We start from the raw sequence: 25,878 nt of genomic DNA, 5'->3' as shown, positions 1-25,878 counted from the left end.
TTTCCTCCTGTTTTGAGTCTTTTGGGGTGAGAGAGAGAGGGAGAGCGAGAGAGAGAGAGGAGTGAGAGTGAGAGAGAGAGAGGTAGAGCGAGAGAGAGAGAGAGAGAGAGAGAGAGAGAGAGAGAGAGAGGAAGCATTTCCTTTTTCCTTTTGCATCACACTGGAAAACTCTTCATTAGAACGTGAATAAACGGAGCTGGAGGAGGATGCTTCAGAAACTCTGATCTGCGGAATAACTCCGGACGTCGCGTCAAAAACAACCGGACGGATAAAGTTCATCTCGGATCCTGCAGCCAGACTTTGACGTAACTTTCCCTCGGACACCAGGAACCGACTGAGACTCTTCATGGAGGATTTCCCCGAGGAGGAATAGAGATTTTTGAAAGACAATAATTCTGGATGTAAGAAAAGTTTTTGGGAAACATTTCCAGATGTGTTTTCTGGAGCAAACAGGAGCTGACTGATGAAATATACTCACACCCCAAAGAGGAAAAGAAAAGTTCTCTTCATTCCTTGGATTTAATATATATATCATTATCGTCCTTATAATAAACTTTCGATCAACTTGACTATTTCTGCTCCTCTGGGATTGTTTTATTCTAACAACCAGCTGAATAACGGTGTTCCATTGGATGTAAGGACTCGTTCACACCGGAGGCGACAGAATGAAGGAGCCGTTTTAATTAATAACAGCAGGATTTTATGGTGAACATGTTATTCAGGTGAAATCCTTGGAAACTCGTCAGGGAAGCCCAATGAGTGTCACACAGTCCACACTCACTGACAGGTAGGTGAAACTCGCCAAACTCCTTTAAACATCTTCTAATTTAAACTTATTTTGGTTGTTGGAAAGCACTATTAAGAAATATAACATGACATGAGCTACGCTGCTCTTTGATTGAGTCTTCTGGTAAATTCGGCATTAACTTTATTCAATATAAATCCCCAGGTCTCCACAAGTTAGTGAATCTAAGAGTTTAAAACTGGTTATAATAGCTGACCCTCCTCATGCTGCGCTGTGGGAGGAGACGATGGCGTCTGAGGATTCTACAGGATGTTAGAAGTTAGATTTGAGTAAATGTAAAAGTTTTTGATGCAGTTTATTTAGGCCGAAACAAGCACAAGCCTTTTATATTTCACCTGGGCCCTTGAAGTATGTCCTGTCTCTAATGTCTATCTGGTAAATTCAAGGCAAGTTCAAAACAACACGATTTCTCAATGGACTTCTGAAAAGTCTCCTATCTAAAAACTAAAAACGGGAGTGAACGTGATTTGTTTGTCTGCTCAGTGAAGGATTTGATTAAATTGCTGTGTTGACTTTCTGACGGTTGAAGGATCGTTATGCTCCAGTGTTAACATGTCTGTTAGTATTCAGTAAAACAGGCCTATGTCCTTTGCAGGATGGATCCTTCTGGAAGGAGGAAACTATGACACCTCCATATGTTTCACTGACATTAAAGTGCATCGTCTGTGATTGTAAACTGACAGTTTGTCTGTGAACCGTCTGCAGAATTATACATAAACTAGTTTAACATCACATTAACCAGAGCACATCAACAGAAACTTGATTCTATGATCAGATGAGTTTTATTTCCTGCAGAAAAAAAAGGAATAACGTTTATTTTGAGCCTAATCTTTATCTCATACTTTATAAGTCTTGGACCTCTGAATTTTATTGATACCAACCTGAAACACAATGGCCAGTTTCCCACATTAGACCCAACATGAGGTGGAAATGTTGTTGAAAGGTCAATTCCTGTATTTCAGCTTTTCAAATTCCATCCCAGGTAACTTGTGTGTATTTGTACAGTCAGTAATCAGTAATTTCCTTTGAGGAAACGCCAGAATAAAGGCACACACGACCGCCTCGGAAACTCAAACAAAGTCATTTGATTTCTCGACCTTCAGCCTGCAGACAGCAGCGACTCTGCTGCTCTTTAGAACAATTGGCCTCTTCTCTGTAGTTTGGATTCTCAGTAAGGTTTCTATCACGAATTCCACATTAAGGCTGTATAAGGTTTTACAATCATAAACAACAGAGGGACAGTCAGCCGATATAAAAACTTTATGTGGACCACAACTGGATGAGCTGGTGGCTTCTTTAACATAGAGACTGGGAACACTGGAAATCCACGAATGATTTTACACTGAATCACACAAAGGCAGAGAGCTTATTTCTTTTCAGGGTCATGGGCTCGAGCAGAGTTTCCAGAGACAGTCAGCGAGCGAAGGCTTTGCTCTCCGTTCAAACACAATGATGTCAAACCTGGCAACCTCCCTGAGAAGATAAGACTTCAGGAAACTGGCTCTGAATGTGGTTTGTCATGAAATGGCTCCATCAAGTGACTCCCCCCTGAAACCACTTAGGGAATATTTATATCTTTGGCGTAAAGATAAATCAAACACAGGTTCTTGATTACTGAGCATCAGAAGTGTTGTTTGGTGTGTTTCTCAGCTTTGGAGAGAAACAGGGTAACTGCTTAACCCACATGACTGGTTTCAATCTTCTCAGCTCCTTTAAAGGCCCAAAGCTATAAAAAGAAGACAGAAGAAAAATAATAAATGGTATAAATGTTTCTCAAAGAACGATTCTGTCATGGCACTGTCCCCCCTCCCCCCCCCCCCCCACCGATCGCTACTGTGCAGGCTCTGGCTCCAAATTACGTCATTGGTGCAAGATGGCAGCATTTGTGCAGCGTCTTGGTTTCATCTGTTATCTGGTCCTTCCCTGAGTCAGAGACATCTCTTCCAGCTCAGAGGAAAAAGACACAACCACTCTTCACTTTGCATCTCTCGGGTACTTCCTGGCGTCGCTGCTCTTTTATGACACGTTGAGTTTGTTTCATTATTCAAGCAACACTCTTGTCTGTGGATTTTAAAGTTGTTGCTGCAGCCTGGTCTGTAAAAAAAAAAAAAGGGGGGTCCAGTTTCCCGGAGCAACATTTGTACCGGCTCCAGAAGTGGGGAGGTCACATCTTGGACGCCGGTCAAGGGTTTCTCAGTGAGAAGAATTCGGGGTGAGCAGCCTGCTTGGTTTCTCCTAACGTTTGAGATATGTTACTGTCAGGATGTGACGACCCCCAGTGGGACATGTCCTCCTGTCGGCCTGCACTCAAGGGACGGACTGAATCCTCTGTCTTTCCTGAGGAACGCTGTGAATGTCCTGATGGTGGGACAGACAGTTCCCTGCAGGACGGGTCTCGGTAGACGGCTTTTAGACCCTTTAAAGGAAAACTATGTCTCGTTGGAACCTGGGTTTAATTTTACATCGGCCGTTGCTTTTATCGGTTCCAGTAACCTTGGATTCACGAAAGTAATCACTGAGATCTGGGAACTTGGACATGGCTGAAAATGGGTAAAGGACAAGACGAATGAAAAGTCTTAAACTACGAGGTTAGTTTGTTCAGAAACAGCTTCACAGTGTATGGACCGATCTGTAGCTGTGTTACCACGTCGTTTTTGCTGAGACATAATTGAGTGGTAGTTTTTTAAATGAAGTGAAACCTTCGAAAGATAATCTGTCAATCACTTTACTCAGGAATCGTCCTGATGTGTTGAGGTGATCGAAACTAGACACGGTTTGAAATGTGTTTTCCTTCTTTTCAGTGTTCACACATCTTCACCCGTCACTTTTCACTTGTTCAACTGAAAGCAACTCGTCAAGAAGAGACCGTCAAAGTGTTGTTATTCCCACTTTGCACGATTTGTTGCGTTGAGACTAAAGCAGCAGACGCAGGTTGAGGCTGTTCTTCAGGTGCAGATGTGACACATTCTGCTCCAGATGTGCGATGCATTCTGCTCGAAGTTTGACTGTAACGGAGAACCACACAGGTTGGCCTCCACTTTATTTTGCAATCTTTTTTTGTCCGTGACCTTCAAAAGTGCTTTACATTGATCACGTTCACACACTGATACACTTACTACAGCTGTAGCACATCATCGACCACTGACCCCCCCCCCACCCTTACACGTCAGGGCTGCACTTTACAGACTCAGGAACTTGTTTGGTGAGAAGCTCGTGTCAGCCCAGTGCTCAGATCTGTGATGTACAGTAAACTGTGAAATGAAGCTGAATGGCTGCAGGCGGTGGAGCAGCTCTTTGTCACACAGTTTTGCTGATCCTTGTGTTTTCCCGCCGGCCGGCCGGCCTGCTCGCCCACTGACCCCCGCACCCCCCCGCCCCCCCCTCCCACCTTGCCCGGGCTCTGACAGGAAGTGGTGACATCACTGCTGAACAATGTCTGTCCGGCCCACAGGCCACCGGGCCGTCGCAGCTCAGTGACAGGACAGTGCTGCTGGTGTCTCACATCACTGCAGCGCGGCTAATAACTAACCAGACAGAGCCAGGCTCACGTACCTGTGTTCACTCTGAGATCTGGTGTATTCTTGTGCTTTTGCTGCTCTGCTGGTGAGACGCCTCCTGGGCCTGAGATCCAACATGAAGCAACTGATGATACTTCTATAATTTAAAAGAGTTCATTAAAAAATACACAGAATCTACAAAGAGACTCAAAACTAGTGATGCAAAACACTGTTGTTCTAAACACTCGTGTGGTGTTTGCAAGAGTCTCACATGCGTGGAGCTGCTTGATTAGATAATTGGAGGGAATTAAATTTGAATTTGGATGTTTGTGGTGACGCTGCGGTCGGAGCCAAGTGACATCAGATGCAAACACACAAAGATTCATTCATGCAACAGACTTGGAAACATCTTTAAAAGAGAACTTAGGACATTTCTCTTTACTTCAACCGTTAACAAGATCTTTGTAATCTGTAATCATGTTCTTTTATACAAATAACATTTGACATGTTTTTATTTTTTTTAAGTTAATAATAAAGTTATATTTATTATATTCCTGCTGTATTCTCACGTGGGCTCACTCGGACATCATCCAGAGTTTTAATAGGGGGTTGGGAGGAAAGCAGCTTTACTTTAGATTCCACTGTGTCCACCAACTATTAAAAAACACAATAGTGGGCCACACTGTTGTTGATTGTGTGACATGTTCCTGTATCAACACACACATTGTACTTTAATTTAGACTCAGACGCATCATCCAGCTTCTGGAAAACCCAGAATGTGTTTCTCTCCACGGTTGAACAACTGTTTTAGGAATAAATTGCTAAAAAGATAAAACTGTGTATTTGTGACATGTTTTTAAATATTTACTGCCACACATCGCGTAGGGAGAGTGATCAGTTATTAACCGTTGGTTAAATCATGTTGAATTTTATTATATATCTTAATGTGTTCATGATAGACTCTGAGCTCCAGTGTATGTGGACTTTGAGCTTCCCTCCTTCTTGTTGGGCTTTTGTCTCCCGGCCTCTGGAGCCGAGTTCTTTGCTGTTATCTTCCCCGAGGAATTGTCTGGTATTTTTGGCATCTGGGGCCCAAGTGGATCGCTGCATGTTTTCTCTTTCCTTGTTTGATAACCGTGCACGACGGCAAGTTAAGAGAACCTGAGCAAATTAGCCAGCGGACATGTATCCCAGAATGAATTCAATAAGTTAATCAATAATTCCCTTTTAATCGCGGTGCCAGAAAAGTTCTCAAATGTGAACTTGTTTGTGAACCTTCGGTGACTCGAGAGTGGAGAACACAACAGAAAATAAAAGCATCAGATCTTAATGAGGTTTAAGATAATAGACAGTTTATAAAGATGGACGACATGACAGCTCCACCAAAAGTGAAGCCAAATCTTCTAGATCGCCCCCTGGTGGTGATCAACCCAGCCTCCTCCATGTTAGCAGATGGGTTTCTGTTAAATTACCTATTTGATGATTTGACAGCTGAGGCTGTGACTCTAGATTAAGTCATCGGTGCAAGACGGCAGTGATATCAGGGATATTAGAGCTCTTTGTACAATGGAAGGAAGTGGAGACGTGTCAGCCATCTTTATTTTTAGTCTATGACTCATTGGTATTGGTGTTTCTATGTCAGGTGATAAGTGACAAGAAGTTTCAGTGAGTTTCACAACGTGTTTGTGTTTTCTCACCGGGCATCAAAAACCACATTATGAATATCTTATTGAGATATTGCTATAGAGTTTCATAATTTGACTTACTAGTGAAAACATCTACTGATATTTGTGGTTATACTTTTTCTTTAATCATATCCTCATTACTATTGTATGGACGCTCCTGGATAATGAGAGGAGCCTCCGGGTCACCACTTTTAATTGTAAACGATGATCATAATATATTTTATATAAGAGTTTAGGATGTTTAAACACGTCAATAAAAGTTGACCTCAACTAGCAGAAGAAAAGTGAAGACGTGAATTCCTCTGACGTCACCAGATCGAGATGCCTTGTCATGACGCCATAGTTGTTGTATTTGCCCGTAAACTAAAAGTGAACTGATCAAATCTGCTGATTGCTGCATTAGTATCCAAACAAATTCATTTTTAACTCCTGTTTGCTGTTATCGTGTCACGTCACATAATTTAAAGCCTGGGGACTGTGAGTTACTTGCCTCTATGCACTGTGGAAGTTGTGAACATGTGTTTTTACTTCAATCAAAGCCGTTGATTCTGTCTATGTGAGGATTCAGCTGGTGTTTAGTGCCGATCTAAGCTCGAGCTATGAGTCACCGAATGGGTAAAAATTTGTATGACTTTTAAAATAGCTCCTGAAGGTCAGCAACTCTTATTTTATCAGCCTGAGTCATTCAGTGGGACGGTTTTATCCTGCACTGCAGATTTATCTAAAAAAAAGTTGTGAAAAAGGAAGTAAATATCTGGAGCTGATGCATTTCTCATTGTTATCCAGCACTTAGCTGCCACCCACTGAGCAGGATGCAGCCTGTCGTTGTCTCGCTGAAGTCTTATCAGCTGCTAATCTCCTCCAGCCACAGCGAGGGGGCCCCTGAGCGGGCCCCTGAGCGGGCCCTCAGAGAGCTGTCTCCCTGCGAAGCTGCTCCTCGACGTGATTTCACCCTTTTGTGACAGTTTTGTTGTGTCTAAGAGGGAAGAGTCGGGATCAGCTGTTTAGTCTGGATCTGTTTCTGTTTCCAGGAGCTCGACACAAAGCAGAATATTCTCATTTATCTCTTTATTTTCCTGAATCTGAAATCCCAGGACTTTGATTTATTTCATCGTTCCCTCTGCACCAGGAGGAGTTTGAGTTCTGTTCAGTCTCTGGGAGCGAAGCTGAAATATCCTCCTGTCTTCCCTCAAAGACACTCTTGTGCCTCCTCCTTCCTTCCTCCCCCCCTCCCCCCCCCTCCCCCCTCCTCTGTTTCTTTCCCAGCCTTCTCCCACAATCAGGAAACTGGAGCGGGGCCAAAACAACCCTGAGCCTCCGTTTCCGGGAATCTGTCCCACAAAGCCACAGTATAGTAAGTTAGCTCTGACGTGGGAGCCATTGTTAAAAGCCCAGGGCCCCCATTGTCCGAGGGAGGAACAGCAGCACAAACGAAACCCCCCTCTTGCGGAACACGTCGGAGCTGTTGAGGGGACGAGGACGGGGGGGGGGGGGGGGGACGTATTCTATTAATAAATGGACGAACACCATAAGGTTACGCTCCCATGAGGGGTTTTAAAAACCAAGGAGGAGACTGTACATGGAGACTTGTTGACGTCTGACTATTGACACTTGATTCAAACTTTATCATTTCACTTTGAGAACATGATTTTCAATCATATATTGTTCTCGACGGCTGTTTGGCCTGAAGACCAGATATTGATGTGACATGAATTTTATCTGTGACTTTATAATCTACGCACTTTTCTACGCATGTTTATTTTCATATCTACTATTATATGTGTATATTTTGTATTGCATGATTGGTTCAAAATGGATTGTGGTTATTCAACATGGCGACCCTGTGAAGTCAGAGGAAGACCATTTTCTCTCTTTTATGCATCTAAGACCAAATTCACCGAGTTTTGTTTCCGTCTTTGTTTGTTTGGTAGTTGGCAGGATTATGAAAAATACATACTTCCATTAAAATTTAGTGGAGACTTGGGACGTGACCCAAGGAAGAGTCAATTATATGTTTGGTGCAGATCCAGATCAGGGGGCGGATGCTGGATTGTTGTTGTTGGTTTGTTGTTGGACATTTTCCCTGATTTCTCTGGGAATATTTTGTGGATCTTGATGAAAGAAATCAGATTTATTTAGCTGAAATTCAGATACAAATCCAGTGAATTTAAATGTTTCCTTGTGTGTTCCTGTCAATATTCCAAAGGTTGTTACAAAACCTGATTTATAAAATATTTTAGCCCTAAAAACAAAGTCAATTTTCTTTATAGCTGTTTAAATGTATAAATTGAAACTCTCAAGATTCCCTCTCTACAAACATCTGACACCAATACCTTGTAAATACGTTTTGGATGTTTTCTCTACGTGTTCTCACGTTGGACCTCGTTTCTCTAGGACTCCAAACATTCTCAACAAGGAGCCCACAGACAAGAAGGCTAAGAATGACAAATCCCCCGTTTCCCTCAAACATGAATTTGACCCAACAGGTAAGAAACACAGTTTGTATTCTGTCTTTGTGTCTTTCTTTCATTGTGTCTTTTAATTTTCTGTTGAATTTCTTCTGTCGAACGCTTTTTAAATCCATGTTAACATTAATCTCACTGAGGTTTGTCTCATCTACATTTATAAATCATTGACTGGGCCTCAGTCTGGTGAGGTGGGGGAGAACAGAGGTGGTGTGGATGAAACCAGTTGTTAAGGTGGTTGCTTCTCGGGTTGAGGGGTCGACATTAATCCTTCCTGCCCTTTTCCTCACCCTGGAGTCTGGAGGCTCCTTCGAGAAGACGACCACTTATCCACTCAGATACGTCTTTGAAGATCGAGCCTGTGAGTCGCTGAGCTTCCTCAGCAACTCACAGGGAAAAACCTTGATGCTGCCGATCTTTGCAGATGGAATGACGTGAATGACTCAGAGTTTAGTGGCTGATTTCACAGCGTCTCGAGAGGCTTGGTCGATTTAAATGGCGCCTGCAACATGGTCATGGGATTTCTTTCTTGTGTGTGTGTGTTTGTTAATTGATTGATTGCATTTGTGTTGTGTCAGGGATGAAAGAGCATTTAGGTTTTCTTGAAGGGGACTTTTGTTTATTTCCTCTCGTGTTATATAAGTTTTCTTTTTTGTAAATATAAAAGTTCTGCAAACTTAAAAGGTGAGTGGGCCAGCTGTGTTTCAGACAGAGGCTGAAAAGAGGAGCTGCAGCAATGGACAGCCTGAGGACCATGATGTGCTTTCTGTAAATATCCGCATGTAAACCTTTTCAAGGAATAACTCCAATTTAAATTATAGATCTGAATATGAGCAGAATACGTCTCCTTTAAGCCGTTCTATAGATGTATCTATAGATTTTAGATTATAGAGAGGAAAGCAGCCTCGTACTGGTGATTCCAGTTTTCTTGGAAAGAGAACTGGCAGCTATTTAAAACCCTTTTCTCTCCCATTGTCCTCACTTGTCACTTCCTGTGTGGAGATATTTGACTCCAGCAGACGACCAGTATTCCAGATGTTCAGTGCCAGAACTTCTTTTTAGGAAAAATCCTGCAATCATCCGCTTAGATTCTTACTTTTGTTAATAATTGTTGTGAATTTGTCCGAACTACATGTGACATGTTAACAAATATATGCATTTGTTTTTATAAAATACACTATTTAATATTATGGTTATGTGTGGATCAACAACACAAACTCTCATTGTGAAGTTCTTCTTTTCGATGGTGTGTGAGTCAGGTCTTGTCCAGCGTTGCGTGATAATCCAGAGAGATGAAAATGGCTTCGGGCTGACGGTGAGCGGAGACAACCCTGTGTTTGTGCAGCTGGTCAAAGAAGGTAAGACACGCACATACACACACACACACACATACACAAAGACACACTTGTGGAACGTCTCTGACTCGACTCTCTCTCTCTCCCTCTTATAGATGGAGCTGCGATGCGAGCTGGTGTTCAGACCGGAGACAGGATCATTAAGGTGAGTCTGGGTCTGTAAACAGTTAAACGTGTTTATTTAAGGATATAGATTCATATTTTCATAGCTAAACGCTGCATTTTTATTAATGCTGAAAACTAATAGTAAGTTTTAGGTTAACATAATTAATAAGCGATAATAAAATGGTACTTTTTGAAAAAATAACTGGCAAGAATGTAAAAACTGTGGAATAGTAGATGACCTAGTAATCAACCTTGTGGAACGCCGTACTGTATTTGAACTGTGTTATTGTACCCAGCATGACCAGTACAGTTCTAAACACAAAATAATAATTTCACGATAAAATAATATAATTCTAAAAAGTTATGGTATGAAATTATACATTAAAGAATTTAATTTATTCTGTTTTCAATAATCCCACAATAACTAAATGAACTTTTTTACCCTTTAAAATTTATAATTTATATTCGTGACTTCATTTTTAAATTGGTGACAAATCTTTTATCTCCCGATGATTTTTCTCCTCAGGTCAACGGGACCTTAGTCACACATTCAAACCACATAGAGGTTGTAAAGCTGATCAAATGTGAGTATGCACTTCTCGTTGTAGCTGCATTTTTCTTACAGAAAGTTTCCAACCAAGAGCAATAAGTCCAAACTTCATATATCACTTGATACCATTTGTTTGGCTGCTCCAGAAATACAAGAAATACTGAGATTTCATTTCCTGAGAGATTCAGAATGATTCTTTCTCTTCTTCTCCCGGACTCCCTCTCTCCGGCAGCGGGTTCCTATGTGGCCCTCACGGTGCTGGGGAGGCCCCCGGGTCTCCCTCAGATCCCCCTGGAGGAGGAGGAAGAGGGTGAGGGGGACGAAGGGGCCGAGCTCGGTTCACCCTCGTCTCTGTCGGTGCCTCACTCCCCTTTGCTGTCAGGTGTGGAGCCGTGCAGCCCTCAGGAGCACAGCGCCTCCCCTCTGCCTGATGGGGTAAGGATTTAATAATAAATAAATAAATATATTAACTTCTTTACACATCTGTAATGTTATGAATAATGCTAAAAAATATTAGTGAACAAATTTAAAAATAAAGAAAACAAAAGCTAAAGTAAAACAACATAATAAGGATGTTAAAAGTGTTAAAGCAATATTAAAAATATAAGGAAATGTGATTTGTTTTGGGGGGAAATAAAAGCTTTTCATGAGTGAATTTGAACATGTTGTGTTTCTGTATTGAAGAGCTGTTGGTCTCAGTGTGAGTCTGTGCAGCAGCTCCAGTCTCATGTTGTCGTGCTGGATCTTTAACGGTCTCCACGATGTTGTTTTAAACTGTGATAAGCTTCATGATACCAGGAGCTTATCTCGCCGGTTCAGCCCACAGCTCGTTATTTTTCATTAGTCACGTCGTCTCAGTCCATTACTGCCAACTTGAACCAAATTGCACTGTGTCAACAATTCATCGTTTTGGTAACGGTGAACTTGTTGAACTAGAAACTCAAGTTTCATAAAATCAGGCATCTTGATTTTTCCGTTTTATTTATGACGATGGAGCTTTAGAGACATTTAAAGGAAAGAATAAGGAAGATTGTGAGAAGAAAATTATTATTTGTCATGAAAAAATTGTAGTTTTACAAAAAAAAATCATAATTTTACTAAATATACTTTTATGAGAATTAAGTTATTTTATGAAAATCTATGGGTTCTCCTTCCTTCTTATTCCCTATAATATGTGTTTCACTTTATCGTCATTATATTACAACTTTATTCTCAATTAATTTTTCTCCTCTATGAAGAGAAGGGCTCCGTTACTGTATGAGGTCATAATGTACATTTTTAGATGTGGATCTTGTTCCTCTTTCTTTCTTTCTCTTTCACTTCTCTGTTCACATGAATCTGTCTTCAAACATTTTCTCACGTTAGTCACAGGAACGTTGATTTCCTCTTCAGCTCAGACTCAGTGTTTCGTCGTTATCTCGTCTTTTAGGATGAGATCAGAACCACACACGACCACAAGATGGACAGTTTGAAGAAGATGCTGACCAGACAGCAGCTGGACTTGGAGGTACAAAGTCGATTGTTGTATTAACTGTATTTACGAAGGGGGTAATTACTTCAGCGCTCGCTCGTCTAGAGATTGTGGATTGTTTATATAAATTGTGTGTATAATTTGTCGTTCCCTCGGCTTCTCTCTGGGATGAACGACAGGTGATGGAGGAGGAGTGCAGCAGGAACCCCCGACCGAACCTGGTGAAGGAGGTGCAGGAGGCGAAGAAGCAGATCTCGCTGCTGCAGGAGCAGATCAGCAGAGGTTTACAGGCTGCGTCCAGGAGCGGTGAGGAGGCCGAGGAGGGGGGGGACAGTGGGTCTCTGCTCAGGGAAACCACCTCGTCCTCGTGGGGGGACGGCGTCAACGACAGGCTCCAGACAAACAGTCACTCTGTGAGTACAATGACACATCATAATTATCCCTTGTCCCATATCAGGGGCACTAATAAGTTGTTTAATAACGAGTCATTTGTCATATTTATTGTGTACAGAAAATGACAGACACCCTCCAGTTTTATCGTGATTAGAATTTGATCAGTTTACACATATACATGAGAAACAGATTTACATAGACATATATACAAATTTGAGGGAGAAGTTTTATCTGGCTGGTCTTCAATGGAACTGCTAGTTTGGATAATTTAATTCAAAAACAAAAGATATATATGTATATATACAAGTACAAAAAATATCTATGCTTATTTTCTTATTACCCTGTTAGACCCTGTTGTCTTACAAGGAATCATCATGGTTTATTTTAGGGCTTATAAATTTTTTGAAACTAAATTGTACACATTGTTGTTTTCTTTTTCGCCTACAATGGGCCTTTTATATTTTAATACTTTATATTGAAATACTTTATGTTTAAATACTTTATATTGAAATACTTTATATTTAGGAGCAGGTCCTCTCTATGGAGGGTTAGGGTTTTTTACAATAGCCCAGACTGCTAAAACTACGTGTATGACTTGATACCTTTTGTTGGGCTGCCACAGAAATACAAAAAATACTGAGATTTAAAAGAAATCTGTCATATTTATATATATTTAGGGGATATATATCTATGATTTTGTGTAGTTTAGTCCAGCTTTATTGAACCTAAGGAAACTGTTTGGCCTTGGCCGATGTCTACGCTCTACTTAGTGTCAGTAGCTCTAGTGTACCATGGATTAGATGCCTCTGTCCACTGGTGCGTTTTGTTAATAGTTTACTGTAGGAGTACCCACCATCTGATTGTTAATACAACAGGAAGTGCCTCTGAAAATATGAGTCACTCAGACGTCTATAAAAACAAATAACCTTTTATCACCACTTCTATAAATAAGGGTGAAATGGTCCTGGTCTGTGGTGGTTTCCCAGCATTCAGCACCAGACTAAACAATCAATTTGGCTTAATTGTGGTGTTTTTTCTGTCTGTGGGTTGACCTGTGTGTGTTTGTGTGTGTCTGTGTGTGTGTTTGTGTGTTTCTGGGTGTGTGTTAGTTGCTCAGCACTCCCCTCCCAGAGAGTCCCGGCAAAAGAGAGACGCCCTGTCAGAGCCCGGACATCGGCCGGAGAGAAGGACTCAACCTCTGCTTGTTGCCCGACACTGAGGATAACACTGACACTGTAAGACACACACACACACACACACACACACACACACACACACACACACACACACACAGACACACACACGAACACACACAGTTTGTGTGTCTCAATCTAACCCTCAATCTGTCCTGCAGGACTCCGTTGCCCAGTGCATTGTGGGTAGCCCTCCCTACCTCCTCCACCCCCAGATCATCGGGGCAGAAGACGACTACTTTGACTCTCAGCAGGAGCAGGTATCTATAATTCAGAAGATGCTGATGGATTAAATGGAGAAAAATTGAGAAAAACATAGAAACAATGATGTGGTTATTTAATTTATTCAAATTTTAATAGTAGATTAGTTGTTTTGAGCTTGTTTGGCCTCGTTGACATCTGGTCCTTTTCTCTGTTTCTCTCTCTCTCTTTCTCTCTCTGTGTCTCTCTCTCTCTCTCTCTCTGTGTCTCTCTCTCTCTCTCTGTGTCTGTCTCTCTCTGTGTCTGTCTCTGTCTCTCTCTCTCTGTGTCTGTCTCTGTCTCTCTCTCTCTCTCTCTCTCTCTCTCTCTCTCTCTCTCTCTCTCTCTCTCTCTCTCTCTCTCTCTCTCTCTCTCTCTCTCTGTGTCTCTCTCTCTCTCTCTCTCTCTCTCTCTCTCTCTCTCTCTCTCTCTCTCTCTCTCTCTCTGTGTTTCAGATTAACGGACAGTGCAGCTGTTTCCAGAGCATCGAGCTTCTGAAGACTCGGCCGGCTCACCTCGCTGTGTTCCTCCATCATGTGGTCTCCCAGTTCGACCCTTCACCTCTGGTACAACACGCACACACACACACACACACACACAGTATATAATACATGAAACAAGAATGACAGTAATATAAAACTCATAATTTGTGTGTTTTTCCTGTGATAGTTGTGTTACCTCTACGCTGACATGCACAAACAAACCAGCTCCAAAGAGAGTCGACGCTTCTTCATGGAGTTCCACTCGCTCTTCATGGACCGAACGGCGGTAAATTCACTCTCACCGTCAGTTTCCTCTCCTCACTGACCAAGTTTCTGAATCCTTGAATGATTTGTGCTGTTCTGTCTTTTGCAGAATCTGAAACTTCCAGTGCCGGAGACGATTGCAGCTGAACTGGGTATGAAAGAATATTAATATCTGATTTCTATCCTTGTTACACTGAGAATCAAAGGCTTACAATCACATCACATCTAAATCAACAGGCTTAGGATGCGTGATTGACGGGTGGGAGGGTTGATCCCATAATAAAGCTGCTTAAAGTTTGTTTGTGATTCAAGATTACACAAAAATTACTGAACGGATATCTACAAAACCTGGTGGAAGGATTTGATAGGAGTCAGGAAAGAGCTCATTCAATTTCAGTGCAGCTTGATTGTATTTAAAGGGACTTTTCGGCCTTGGCGGGAGTGTCTGTGCTCTGAGGGACATTCCAGTACTAGTTTGTTAGAGCTGCATTAAGTTATCCTGAGGTTGACTGTTTTTGGTTTGTGTGTTTGTGTCGGCGCAGAGAAGCGGAGGCTGGAGTTGATCCCAGAGGAGTTGTGTAAACAGTACACACAGCTGTTACAGGACTCGCTGCTGCCGGATCTGCACAAGAACCTGGACGACTTCAGGTAGAACCTCTCGATAGGAACCTCTCGATAGGAACCTCTCACAGGTCACGTTTCAGGAGGTGTCATCCCCATGTGCTGGAATCTGTGTGTTGTGTGTTTGTGTGCGCAGACAGAAGCGCAGTATGGGTCTGACTCTGGCCGAGGACGAACTGTCCAAGCTGGACGTCGACGGAGGGAAAGTTCAACAGGGTTTAGAGAAGGAATGTTCCTGTGCCGAACACATCATCTCCAAGATAGAGGACATCCTGTGAGTGTGTGAGCGCCTGTACGAAGACGAGTGAATATTCAGTTGTCAGAGTTATTGTGTGTGTCTGTGTGTGTGCTGACCTGCAGTTGTGTGTTGCAGGTTGACGTCACCGCCTTCAGAGGAGGAGAAGTGGTGAGAGGAGGGAGATTCCTTATCTTTCACATCAAGTGTTTCCGTTTCTATTCAGATATTTTAGATTGTGGAAAGCAGATGTAAGCAGTATCATGTACGTAAAATATAAAAAGTGTAATAATCATAAAACAACGATGTTCCACTGCTGCAGTCAGACGATGCAGTACGTGATTCTCACCTACATGAAGCACCTCGGGGTCAAAGTGAAGGAGCCGCGCGGACTTGAACACAAACGAGCACGAATCAACTTCCTGCCCAAGATCAAGGTGTGATGGCTTCTCCAGAAACGTGCACACACACCAATATGTCCAGTCGGCTATTTTAATTATCTAATAATCTTCATTTATATCTTTTTTTAACTATTATTTCTACTCTATGCAATTAAAATAAATAGGTGTTTAAATATGAATTGGATCTTGTTCTTCAATATGACAGACATTTGAGACAATGAACTGATTAAATCGATTAAATGCAAAAACAAAAATATAAATAAATGAATGTATCAGTTATTATTAGTCTTAAATCACAATTATCTTGAAGAAAAGCACATTTACCAGATCAAGTCTAATAACTGCTTTGAATTTCTTACAGTCTGATATATTTTAATATTTAAAACCTGTGTCATTCAAACAAACAGAGGAGCATCAAACCTGAGAAAGAAGGTGAGGAGAAGGTGAAGAAGCCCAGATTCCCCAACATCCTCGGTCCACCCAGACGCCTGAGCAGAGTGGATTCAACGTCAGGTGAAGATTAAACCTTATTTTACAATATCACAGAGAAGTCATATCTCAGATCCTTTGACGCCTTGTTTTATTGCAACTGTAATAAACCAGTAAAATCTTTTCCCTTTTAAGAAATTGCTCTAAGATCAGTCGCGTTTTCACTAGAGGCAGGAAAGAGGCAAATAGTCATATCTTATCATATCTAGTGTTTATGAGTGTGTACATACAGATATCAGTGCTGTGACTGTTGTGTGTGTGTGTGTGTGTGTGTGTTTGTGTGCAGTGGGTAAAGCCGTTGAGCTGAACAAGCAGCGGTCACCAAAGCAGCCCTCCCAGCCGGCCGTCTGCATCCCGGAGCAGCCGGACTCCTCCTCCTCCTCCTCCACCTCTTCCTCTGGACGGGTCCGTGGGAGTCTTCTCAGCGAGGGATCGGACGCTGGGCTCCATGTTTCACCTTCCACCACGTCCCCGAGTCACAGCTCGCCCTCGGCTCAGGCCTCGGACACCAGCGGACAGGACTCCGACTCCAGTGAGACATCTTCAGGGTTTTAAAACATGCCCAGATGAAATTTGTTTTTCTTCCATCTCAAATTCTAAAGAGACGAACTTCAAAATGTTTCCCAGGAAAGACGCACAGATAAAATCCTCATTTATTCCCCTCGTTGTCTCCAGATCTGTCTCCTTTCCCCGTCCAGCCCAGACTGGGCGAGGGTCTGCAGACTGGAGACCAGCAGGAGAGCGTCGCCAGTCCCACTCAGTTCGACTTCAGCCCCTCCAACCTGGAGCAGCTGCAGGAGGAGGAGCAGGAGACGTTCAGGTATTTACAGGATCTGCTTGTATTAGTCTCCGTCCATGAAGGACACAGGAGAGGGACTAAATCAAGGTGTGATGAGATATTTAAAAGTTGTCTACATGCTGAGCATCATTTTAATATTATCACACATCCATTTTAGAAATATTACAACAGAAAACCAGAAAGAAAACTGTGATGAACTATTAGTTTACCAGATTATTATATTTCATGTAGATGCATTGAGAACTCTACCTTAATCTACAAACTTAAGATCAACGATTCTAGAATCACATTGACATTATGATCATAAACATCTACCAGCATCTCACCACAACAGGAAAGTGCACATGTGATGGAAAACTGATCAAGACAATATTAATAATCACAATACATTATATTGCAATAATGATAAAGTCCTGTGCTTCCAATTGGATAGAACTGTAGAAGGCATATACTGCACATAGATACCACAACAAAAGAAAATAAATAACAACAGTATAACAAACCTTTATATTATAAACTGTAGGAGTGAATATTTTTCAGTATTTTAATGAAATATCAAGTATTTATACTGTAATCACATGTTCAGCTGGAATGAATCTAAAGAACACAACAGTTATTGTGATGTTGCAACTAATGGTAATTGTCCCCACAGATAATCTGCCAATTAATTTGGATTTAGTCAATAAACTGAAATAGATTAAGCATAAAGTGGTAACTTTATAAACAGTATACCATTGTGAAACATGGTGGCACTCGGTATTTCGTGTGGTAGTTCGATTCCGACCCGGCCCTTTGCTGTATGACTTTCTCCCCATTTCTAGATCAAAAATATCCAATTTATCAGAAATGCTAAGAAAATGTGCGCAGAAATGTTTTTACTCTCCACTGAGAGTCAGTGCGTGCGCAAAAGCCGACGCAGGAGTCATGACACGTGCGCACCGGTCGATTTTGTTCGCAGCACCTTGCGTACGATTGTGAATCAGAACGTTTCTAGAGCGCACGGACGCGTGTCCGCTCTCTGCGCGATTAGCGTTCTGCCACGCCTCCATTTCTCCATATAAGGACATGCGTTTGTCATGAAGCGAGCGGTGCGCAGAACAGTTGAAGTTTTGGGATACCGCGCAAAAAGGTAAAACACACAAGACTCGCACAGCAGCACAAGTTGCAGGTGGAAGGTGGAACACACAAGGGACGCACTTTTGTGTAGCGTGTCCTCCTTTGTGACGATGTTTAAGAAGAGTGTCACCTGGGCTGTGACACCTGGGGCGGTGGACGCTGCGTCCCGCACTGACCTGAGCACCGGAGCCGTGGACATGGCCCTTTGATGCACCGCGACGTGCATGAGGACTCCGCTGCTCCAGGATCAGATCTGACACCGGGTGAAGGACCGGTCGTCCTGAGCCTCTGTAGGAGTCTGGTTCCTCCTCTGACCTGCGCTCACTTTACACTTTAACAATTAACACCTGATGTTTGTGTTTGTTTGATTCGACACATGTTTCAAACCTGCTACACAACGAGAGACGTGACGTGACGCGCACAGTCTGGACATCAGGGTTAAAGTGACGCCCCCTTTATCAAGAAACATAAATATAAGTTCAGCAGGTTTTTGAAGAGATGATGAAAGGGCGTCAATTTCATAGGGTTTTAATAGATCTGGTCAACGCATCAGTAAATTACATTATTTCTGTCTATCAACAATTTTTATTTAAATAAATGGAGTTTTAATACACTATGCATTTAGTCAGAATGGTTTTTACATTCTGTAGGACAGCCGGGCCTTCAAAAATTGATTATTGAAATAACTCCAGAATAATAATTTAATGACATTAACAGCTGCTGCAGACTAATAACTGATCACACTGCGGGATAATGTGGCAGGAATTCTATTAAAATTCTGATGATTTCTCCTTAAAACCAGTGCTGGTAACAGCTTGTAACCCCCCCCGCCCCCCCGATCTCCCCCCTTCTGCCCCTTCATTAATCTTCTGCATTAAGCCCCTCTCCCTCTGTCTTGGCTCGGCAGTAGGATGGAGCAGCCGAGTGCGGCGGCCACTTCAACCGACACCCAGAGCGAGGAGGACCAGGGAGCTGAGGCGGAGTGTGAGGAGGACCCTCTGACCTGGCAGGCTCTGGTCAGCCGCGGCGTCCTGGACAGTCTGACGCCGCAGGAGATCAAACGGCAGGAGGTCATCAACGGTACGTCAGGAGATCACACGTGAAACCTCCAGCGGTCACGGTGTCTATTCGCTCACACGTGTTTGTCTGTTCTCCGTCAGAGCTGTTCTACACCGAGCGCGCCCACCTGCGGATGCTGAAGGTGCTGGACTGTGTTTTCTACAAGAGGCTGAACAGACACGGCGTCCTCCCCCCCGACGACATCAAACACATCTTTATTAACCTGCAGGAGATTATTCAGCTGCACGGTAACACACACACACAACTACACAATCATCGAATTCCACTGTACTAAATATAAAGTATATAATATATACATCACCAGATATAAGTCGTCAACCCTGCTCGAGGTTTATTTATCTGTGTAAATGCAATGTTTTTAATATAAGATGATAAATCTCTGTGTTCACACCACACACTGTAAATAAAGATGGACGACATGACCGCTCCCTAAAAGTGAAGCCACATGGCCTCTATCGCCCCCTCCTGGCTGGCTGCAGTATAGCTCATAAACCCTGCTTTCTCCATGTTGGCAAATGGGACATGCGCCATAGAAAATACTAAAATTTCACGTTTTTATTTGCACTCTACGATCGATCGGGACACTAATATCTTCTAATATCTGTGCTCCACAGTTTCCATAACAGAACAAATGACGGCCACCAGGAAGAGGAGCGAGACGTCGGTGATCGGTCAGATCGGAGACGACCTGCTGGCCTGGGTGAGACACGTTTCTGTTCAAATTCAAATCTAAATCACAGGCTGCAGTTTAATGTTAACTCCCATAACGCACAGATAACAACTTAAAGTCAAGCTGATTACAAAAGGATTTATCAGGCACTGTGTTTTACAGCAAAATCCTTTGTCGTGCAAGGGTTAAATTAGGATTATCAGATCCTAACTAAAAACCAAACCCGCTCTGATTATCAGAGAGAAGGACGGTGTTGTCTTTTCTTCTAATAAAGAAACTCTTCATGAAGATATTTCATTATTTATCTTCAGTTGCTTCTTTTGCACGTTGCTATTGTTTATCTCTGTTATTAGAAAATAACGGTCTGGATGTGTCTGAGCAAATTTAAGATTGTAAAGTACTTCCACTGGGATTTAGAGGGAAACATTTGAATAAAACACTGATAAGGCTGTTTCCAAAGTAGTATTAGTATGAATTCATTAAAAGCTGAACATGTTTCATAGTTTTCCACGTGGGCTGTTGAGATGTTGCCGATCAGATGAGGTAAATGTTTCACGTGTGTCGGTTCCAGTTCAGCGAGGACGAAGAGGAGAAGATCAAACGAGCGGTGGGAACGTTCTGCAGTAACCAACCTTCTGCTCTGGAGATCATCAAGAACAAAAAGAAGAAAGACCAGAGGTTCAACTTGTTCATGCAGGTCCGCACAAAGTGGATTTATTAAATACAAGGACGAGACTAGTTTAATAATGAGATTATGACATTTTGAAGTCTAATATCGTCTCTAAAACCTTGGTTATAACAGAACAACACTTTATATGTTATAATTATATATTTATGTGTTGAATCACCTGAGGACAATAGGTATGAAACTTCTGTAAACTAATGTAGAGCAGTTCTTATATTGATTGTTTGTATAAAGATTCTTAGAGGAGTTAATCTTAATTCTGCAAAAGTATATAAAAGACATATTTATCATATTATATGTTATATATTTCCCACCGTGTTGTCTTCAGGAAGCCGAGAGCAACCGTCTGTGTCGCAGGCTGCAGCTCAAAGACATCATCCCCGTTGAGATGCAGCGACTGACCAAGTACCCGCTGCTACTGGACAACATCGCCAAGTACACAGGTACAAACACAACAGAAAGTTTTTTTTTAATGTTGTGTAAGTACCAGAGTGGGTATTTCACAAAGGAGAATGATGGACGTTGGGTTTCTTCATCCCTGATTTCTTTGTTCTGCTTGTTTGTCCTCCCTCAGAGGACGGTGAGGAGAGGGAGAAGGTGAAGAAAGCTGGTGAATGTTGTAAAAAGATCCTGAACCACGTCAACCAGGCTGTGAAGGAGGCCGAGAACAAACAGGTACAGACACGAGAATCATCATAGAATGTCATATTTAAGTCTAAACTGCAGGTTTGGGGATTTGATTTATGTCCACATCATATGTTATGTTTCGTCATAGCATCAATTGGTGCACGGACATTCCTCGTCTTCATCGCTTCTGTCCAGAACCTTGTGTCAAACATGTTTGGATGTGCATGATCATCGTTCTGCTTACATCCAGTGTTTAAAACCACTTTGACGAGTTGTGTTCTGTCTGATCAGAGGCTGGAGGATTATCAGAGGAGGTTGGATCTCTCGTCTCTCAAGCAGAGTGAAAACCCCATGATCCTGGAGCTGAAGGTAAGAAACCAGCTGATGCTCTGAAGATAAAGAGAGTGAAGAAGCTTTTATTCAAAGATGTGGATGAGATGTTATAATGAATTATTCTTTTCCTGCAGAATCTGGACCTGACCAAGAGGAAGATGGTGCACGAGGGACCTCTCTCCTGGAAAGTCAATAAAGACAAGACCATCGGTACATAAACGCACCACAGCATAAAAATGTTTATTTAAAAAAAAAAAAAAGTTTTGCTTCACCGGCGTTTTACTTTCAGAGCTCTACACTATTCTGCTGGAGGACATTTTGGTTTTGCTGCAGAAACAGGACGAGCGTCTGATCCTCAAGTTCCACGGGAAGAATCCGGCCAGTGCCACCGACACCAAGAACATCTTCAGCCCCATCATCAAACTCAGCACTGTACTGGTTCGTCCTGTGGCTACTGGTGAGAACCAATAACACCGGTACCGTGTCAGATTGTGCAGACATTCATGTTCCCCAGAGGATAAATTCCCCAAACTAAGATTTTTGTTTTGTTTTCAGGTTGTCCGTGTCGTGATATGTCAAGAGTCTGAAATTTAAAACACACATTTCATGATCTTAACAGGATGAACGTTAACAACGTTTATCTTTAATATTCATCGTCAGGTTTTAATCCTTTATATGTCCCTGCGCTGGCGGCCCCTAGTGGCCTGGAGGTATTATGTTTCCGGATGGTCCGTCAGTCTCATTAATGTGAACACGATTTCTCAAAAACACCAGGATGGAATTTCTTAAAATTTTGGACAAATGTTCCCTTAGACTCACGGATTGACAGATTCGATTTAAGGGGTCAAAGGTCAAAGTCACTTCCTATGAGTTTTAAAAATGACCTAGACCGAAACCGCACTGGTTGCCAGATTCAGTATTTCACTTCTTTACATGCAAATCCATGTTTTTTGTGTAACACGTATCATATGAGAGTTACCACTGCTGCGTTCTGTTCTCACCAGACAACAAGTCGTTCTTCGTGCTCTCCATGTCGGACAACGGCGCTCAGATCTACGAGCTGATGGCTCAGACCGTGTCCGATCAGAGAATGTGAGTCTTTCACCACGAACACCACGACGTGAAGTCTGTTCTCTTTAGTTCTCATCCTGCTGTTTCACCTCCGATCCCTCAGGTGGCAGTGTCTGATCACGCAGTGTGCTGAGGCCATGAAGGACAAACCCCCCCACAGCGACTCAGCTCCAGCTCAGACCGAGTGAGTCCGGCGACGCAGACAGGTTTATTGTTGGGTCCGAGTATTTCATTGGTTCTAATGTGTGTGAGTGTGTTTCAGTGCCGAGCGAGATGCCATCGAGATCATCAACGGTGGAATGAACCAGTCGAGCAAAGAGTCCAACGGGTCAACGAGCTCAGGCAAGTCACGTTTCTATGTTTCTATTTCTATAACTATCAATTTGACAGTTTTTAGAAAATGTTTCCTCTGATGCACTTTATCTCATTTTGAATTCAAACCTCTGTATTCCAGAAAAAGATGCCGTCTCCTCTCCAGAGACTCAAACTCCACCGGTGACCATCGGCCCCTTTAACGGCCTGAAATCAGAGGATGAAGAGGAGGAGCTGGCTGCGGCCGACCGACAGGAGGAAGAGGAGGAGGATGAAGAGCTGGACGAAGCAGAACTAGAGGCCTTCCTGGACGGACAGCTGGCCGACAGACTGCATCAGGAGGGCTCGCGTCAGGGAATCGCCATTGAAAACCTGGAGGAGGACGAGTTCGGCGTTCCCCCGTCCAAAGCTGAAGACGCTCTCAGGACGTGTAGGTTCCACAGTGAAGGGCCAGTTCACCCAATCAGGATCTGGACGTGCAGATGGTGAAACATCCCATAATAACACGTTCCCTCCTGTTCTAGTGGCAGTGCTGAAGCAGGCGCTCTTCAACCACATGCTGAGCAGGGAGGCGGAGGAGGAGAAAGAGGAGACGGAGGAGTTGAAGCCCAGTGGGGCCCCCGGGTGTCAGCGGGGGGGCTCCCTGTCTGGGAGCCACGAGGGGCCGATGGGTGACGAGAGCCAGACGTCTTCAGGTTCTCCCCCGGACGACTCACAGCTCCCGTCTGAACTCACCGGCATGTCGGAGGCAACCGAACGCAACGGTGAACAGGATTTTCTGTCTGGATCTTTTCCTGATATAAGTTTAATTATCAATTGTATTTAATCCGCCTGCCCTGCGTCTCCATCCAGGTGGTTTTATGGTTCTGGACTTCGGCGCAGGCTCCGAGGAGAGCAGCACTGACGATGACGGGGGATTGGAAGGCGACGTGGGGATCGACATGAGGAAGCTGCTGTCCTCCTCCTCGCAGACAGGGGGCGGTGGTCCTAACCTCAGCCGGCAGCTTATGACTCACCTGCGCCTCCTACAGGCCGACCTGCAGCATCTGAAGGTATCGCACGAATTAGTCTGCGGCTGCGTTTACGAAACCTAGAAGTTTTCTATTCTTCTTTTAATTCAGTGATGTTTATTTACAAATGATATATCAAGCAAATCAAATTAGAAACTTGTAAGAAATGTTACGGTTAAATAGCCACAGTTCTACTTTTAGAATAGTTTGTTTTAATTCTAAGAAATCACAGAAATCATGTGAACAGATAAATACAACAAATCAAAGATATATAATTATTTTAAAGTGGCAGGAAAATCTTCAACCTGTTAAAGAAGCTGAAGCCAAATTTAAAAAGTAATAATTTGAACTAAACAGTGAACTCCGTTTTCACATAGCTAACCTTAAGTTTTCACTCCTCACTCACAGAGCTTAACACTAAATTCATCTGTTTGCAGAGTCACTGATTCATTATTATACAATTAGAAATTTCTGATGCCATGATTCCAAACCATGAGAATTTTTTTTTTTTTACACTTGTCTTCTGTCATATTTGACTTGTGTTGTGATGACGTGTTTCCAGGAGGTGGAGCTGAAATACAACGAGCTGCGACAAACACACAATGACACAACTACTGACTCGGACGACAACAACGGTTTGTCTCACTTCTCTCGGTCACCTGGAACCAACCACTGATTCACATCCACTCTAAACGTTTGTGTTGATCTTCGTTCCTGATGTTTTTCAGACGCGACCCAGTGACGATGGACTCGTCTCCCTCTCGTCCCCGTAGGAGCCAGGTCCACGTTCCTCCATGATCCCTCTCCTCCGGATCTCCAGCCTCTGAACACTTGAACAATGGAGGACTCGTGTGTCTCTGCTCCGGCTTCAGGCACACATGACAATCAGTGGATCATTTTTCACCATCAGCGTTGATCCAGGTTTTTTGCTCCTGAGACTTTGGATTCACCGGAGGACAATTCAGTCACTTTTTGCTTTAATAATAATCATCTACATAAGTTATCTTTAAACACTGGATGTATGAAAAGGAAAAGTGGAGGGTGTGAAGTCGCACAGATGCACATCAGAGGAGGAGAAGAGACTCTGACAGAAGGATCCTCTGATGTAGGACTCGGGAGCACTGCTGTAAGCTTGATGTAAATGTCTGTAATAAGAGATGAGCTGAACCTCACGCTACATATACGTTTAAACACACAATGCTTATTTTATACACACTTTAATATCTTCTCCACAAACTGATTGGGTTTCTAAAAATCAGCAAAATTCATATAATAAGTTCACCCCCCCCCCCCCCCCCCCCCCTCCCCAACTTCTCCACAGGTTTTTAACCTTTCTTAGTATGAAAATTTGAATTTAAAAGCTGGAATTTCACATTTGGCTGCAGCTTGTTGCAGACATTTTATTTTATTGATGAGTTTTTATTTGCCTTCACAGAAATGAACGGTATCTCCAACTTTTATGTTAATTTGAATGTTTCTTCATCAACCTGAAATGAGGGCGTTAAAAAAACGTGATAAGAGGCTCGTGCATGGAACAGTTTCATCTTCACTGTGAAGGGTTGAGCCTCATTTCTTTGGGGGAAGATTTCCAAAGAATAACTTGTCCCACTTGCAGTTATACTAACTGTTATTTGTTTAGTGGTCGTCTTATTAGTTTGTTTGCCTGAGCAGATAACGTACTAATACAATGTGGACTAGCCTCAGACTTGAAAGTGCCTGTTTGAATCTTCCCGTAGCACTTGAATGCATCATATGGAAAAAACGAACAACCATGGTCTAATGTTAAAATCACACGTCAAAGTTCAATGTTCCTGATTTCTCAAACTCAACATCTGTAATAATCTGTACAATAGTTCACAGGCCAATTCACTAGATTGAGTTCTGGACAAAATGTAAACAGACAAGTTTAAAAGAAGATACTAAC

General features: G+C 42.7%; 1 protein-coding gene across 2 annotated transcripts; it reads left to right on the top strand.

The window, feature by feature from the left end:
* Positions 1-76: 76 nt before the first annotated feature.
* Positions 77-25,244, top strand: arhgef12b (Rho guanine nucleotide exchange factor (GEF) 12b). 2 transcript variants are annotated; one of them, XM_053441421.1, is made up of 37 exons: positions 77-787; positions 8,382-8,473; positions 9,712-9,810; positions 9,903-9,952; positions 10,439-10,496; positions 10,695-10,897; positions 11,892-11,969; positions 12,113-12,346; positions 13,436-13,561; positions 13,681-13,779; positions 14,215-14,325; positions 14,429-14,527; positions 14,615-14,657; positions 15,048-15,153; positions 15,263-15,400; positions 15,500-15,532; positions 15,684-15,798; positions 16,170-16,275; positions 16,538-16,783; positions 16,927-17,071; positions 19,077-19,246; positions 19,327-19,473; positions 19,861-19,946; positions 20,488-20,613; positions 20,930-21,044; positions 21,176-21,276; positions 21,520-21,597; positions 21,696-21,771; positions 21,851-22,018; positions 22,566-22,653; positions 22,736-22,816; positions 22,895-22,974; positions 23,087-23,374; positions 23,469-23,708; positions 23,797-23,996; positions 24,517-24,589; positions 24,683-25,244. In XM_053441421.1, exons 1-37 carry the CDS (start codon positions 756-758, stop codon positions 24,694-24,696), a joined length of 4,344 nt encoding a protein of 1,447 aa, XP_053297396.1. In that variant the 5' UTR covers positions 77-755; the 3' UTR covers positions 24,697-25,244. The 2 variants fall into 2 exon arrangements, with proteins under 2 accessions (XP_053297396.1, XP_053297394.1); XM_053441419.1 differs by having other exon boundaries at positions 19,074-19,246.
* The last annotated feature ends 634 nt before the right edge of the window (positions 25,245-25,878 follow it).

This window comes from Pleuronectes platessa, chromosome 15 (genome assembly GCF_947347685.1).
Source record: "Pleuronectes platessa chromosome 15, fPlePla1.1, whole genome shotgun sequence".
NCBI lineage: Eukaryota > Metazoa > Chordata > Actinopteri > Pleuronectiformes > Pleuronectidae > Pleuronectes > Pleuronectes platessa.
Note: the sequence above shows the minus strand (reverse complement) of the source record. Positions and strands in the feature narration are given on the sequence as shown.

Coding starts and splice junctions, on each gene's coding strand:
- arhgef12b (XM_053441419.1), top strand. CDS start 756: ATGAGTGTCACACAGTCCACACTCACTGACAG. Junction 19,474..19,860: donor GGAGATTATTCAGCTGCACG/GTAACACACACA, acceptor TGTGCTCCACAG/TTTCCATAACAGAACAAATG. Junction 23,997..24,516: donor CCGACCTGCAGCATCTGAAG/GTATCGCACGAA, acceptor ACGTGTTTCCAG/GAGGTGGAGCTGAAATACAA.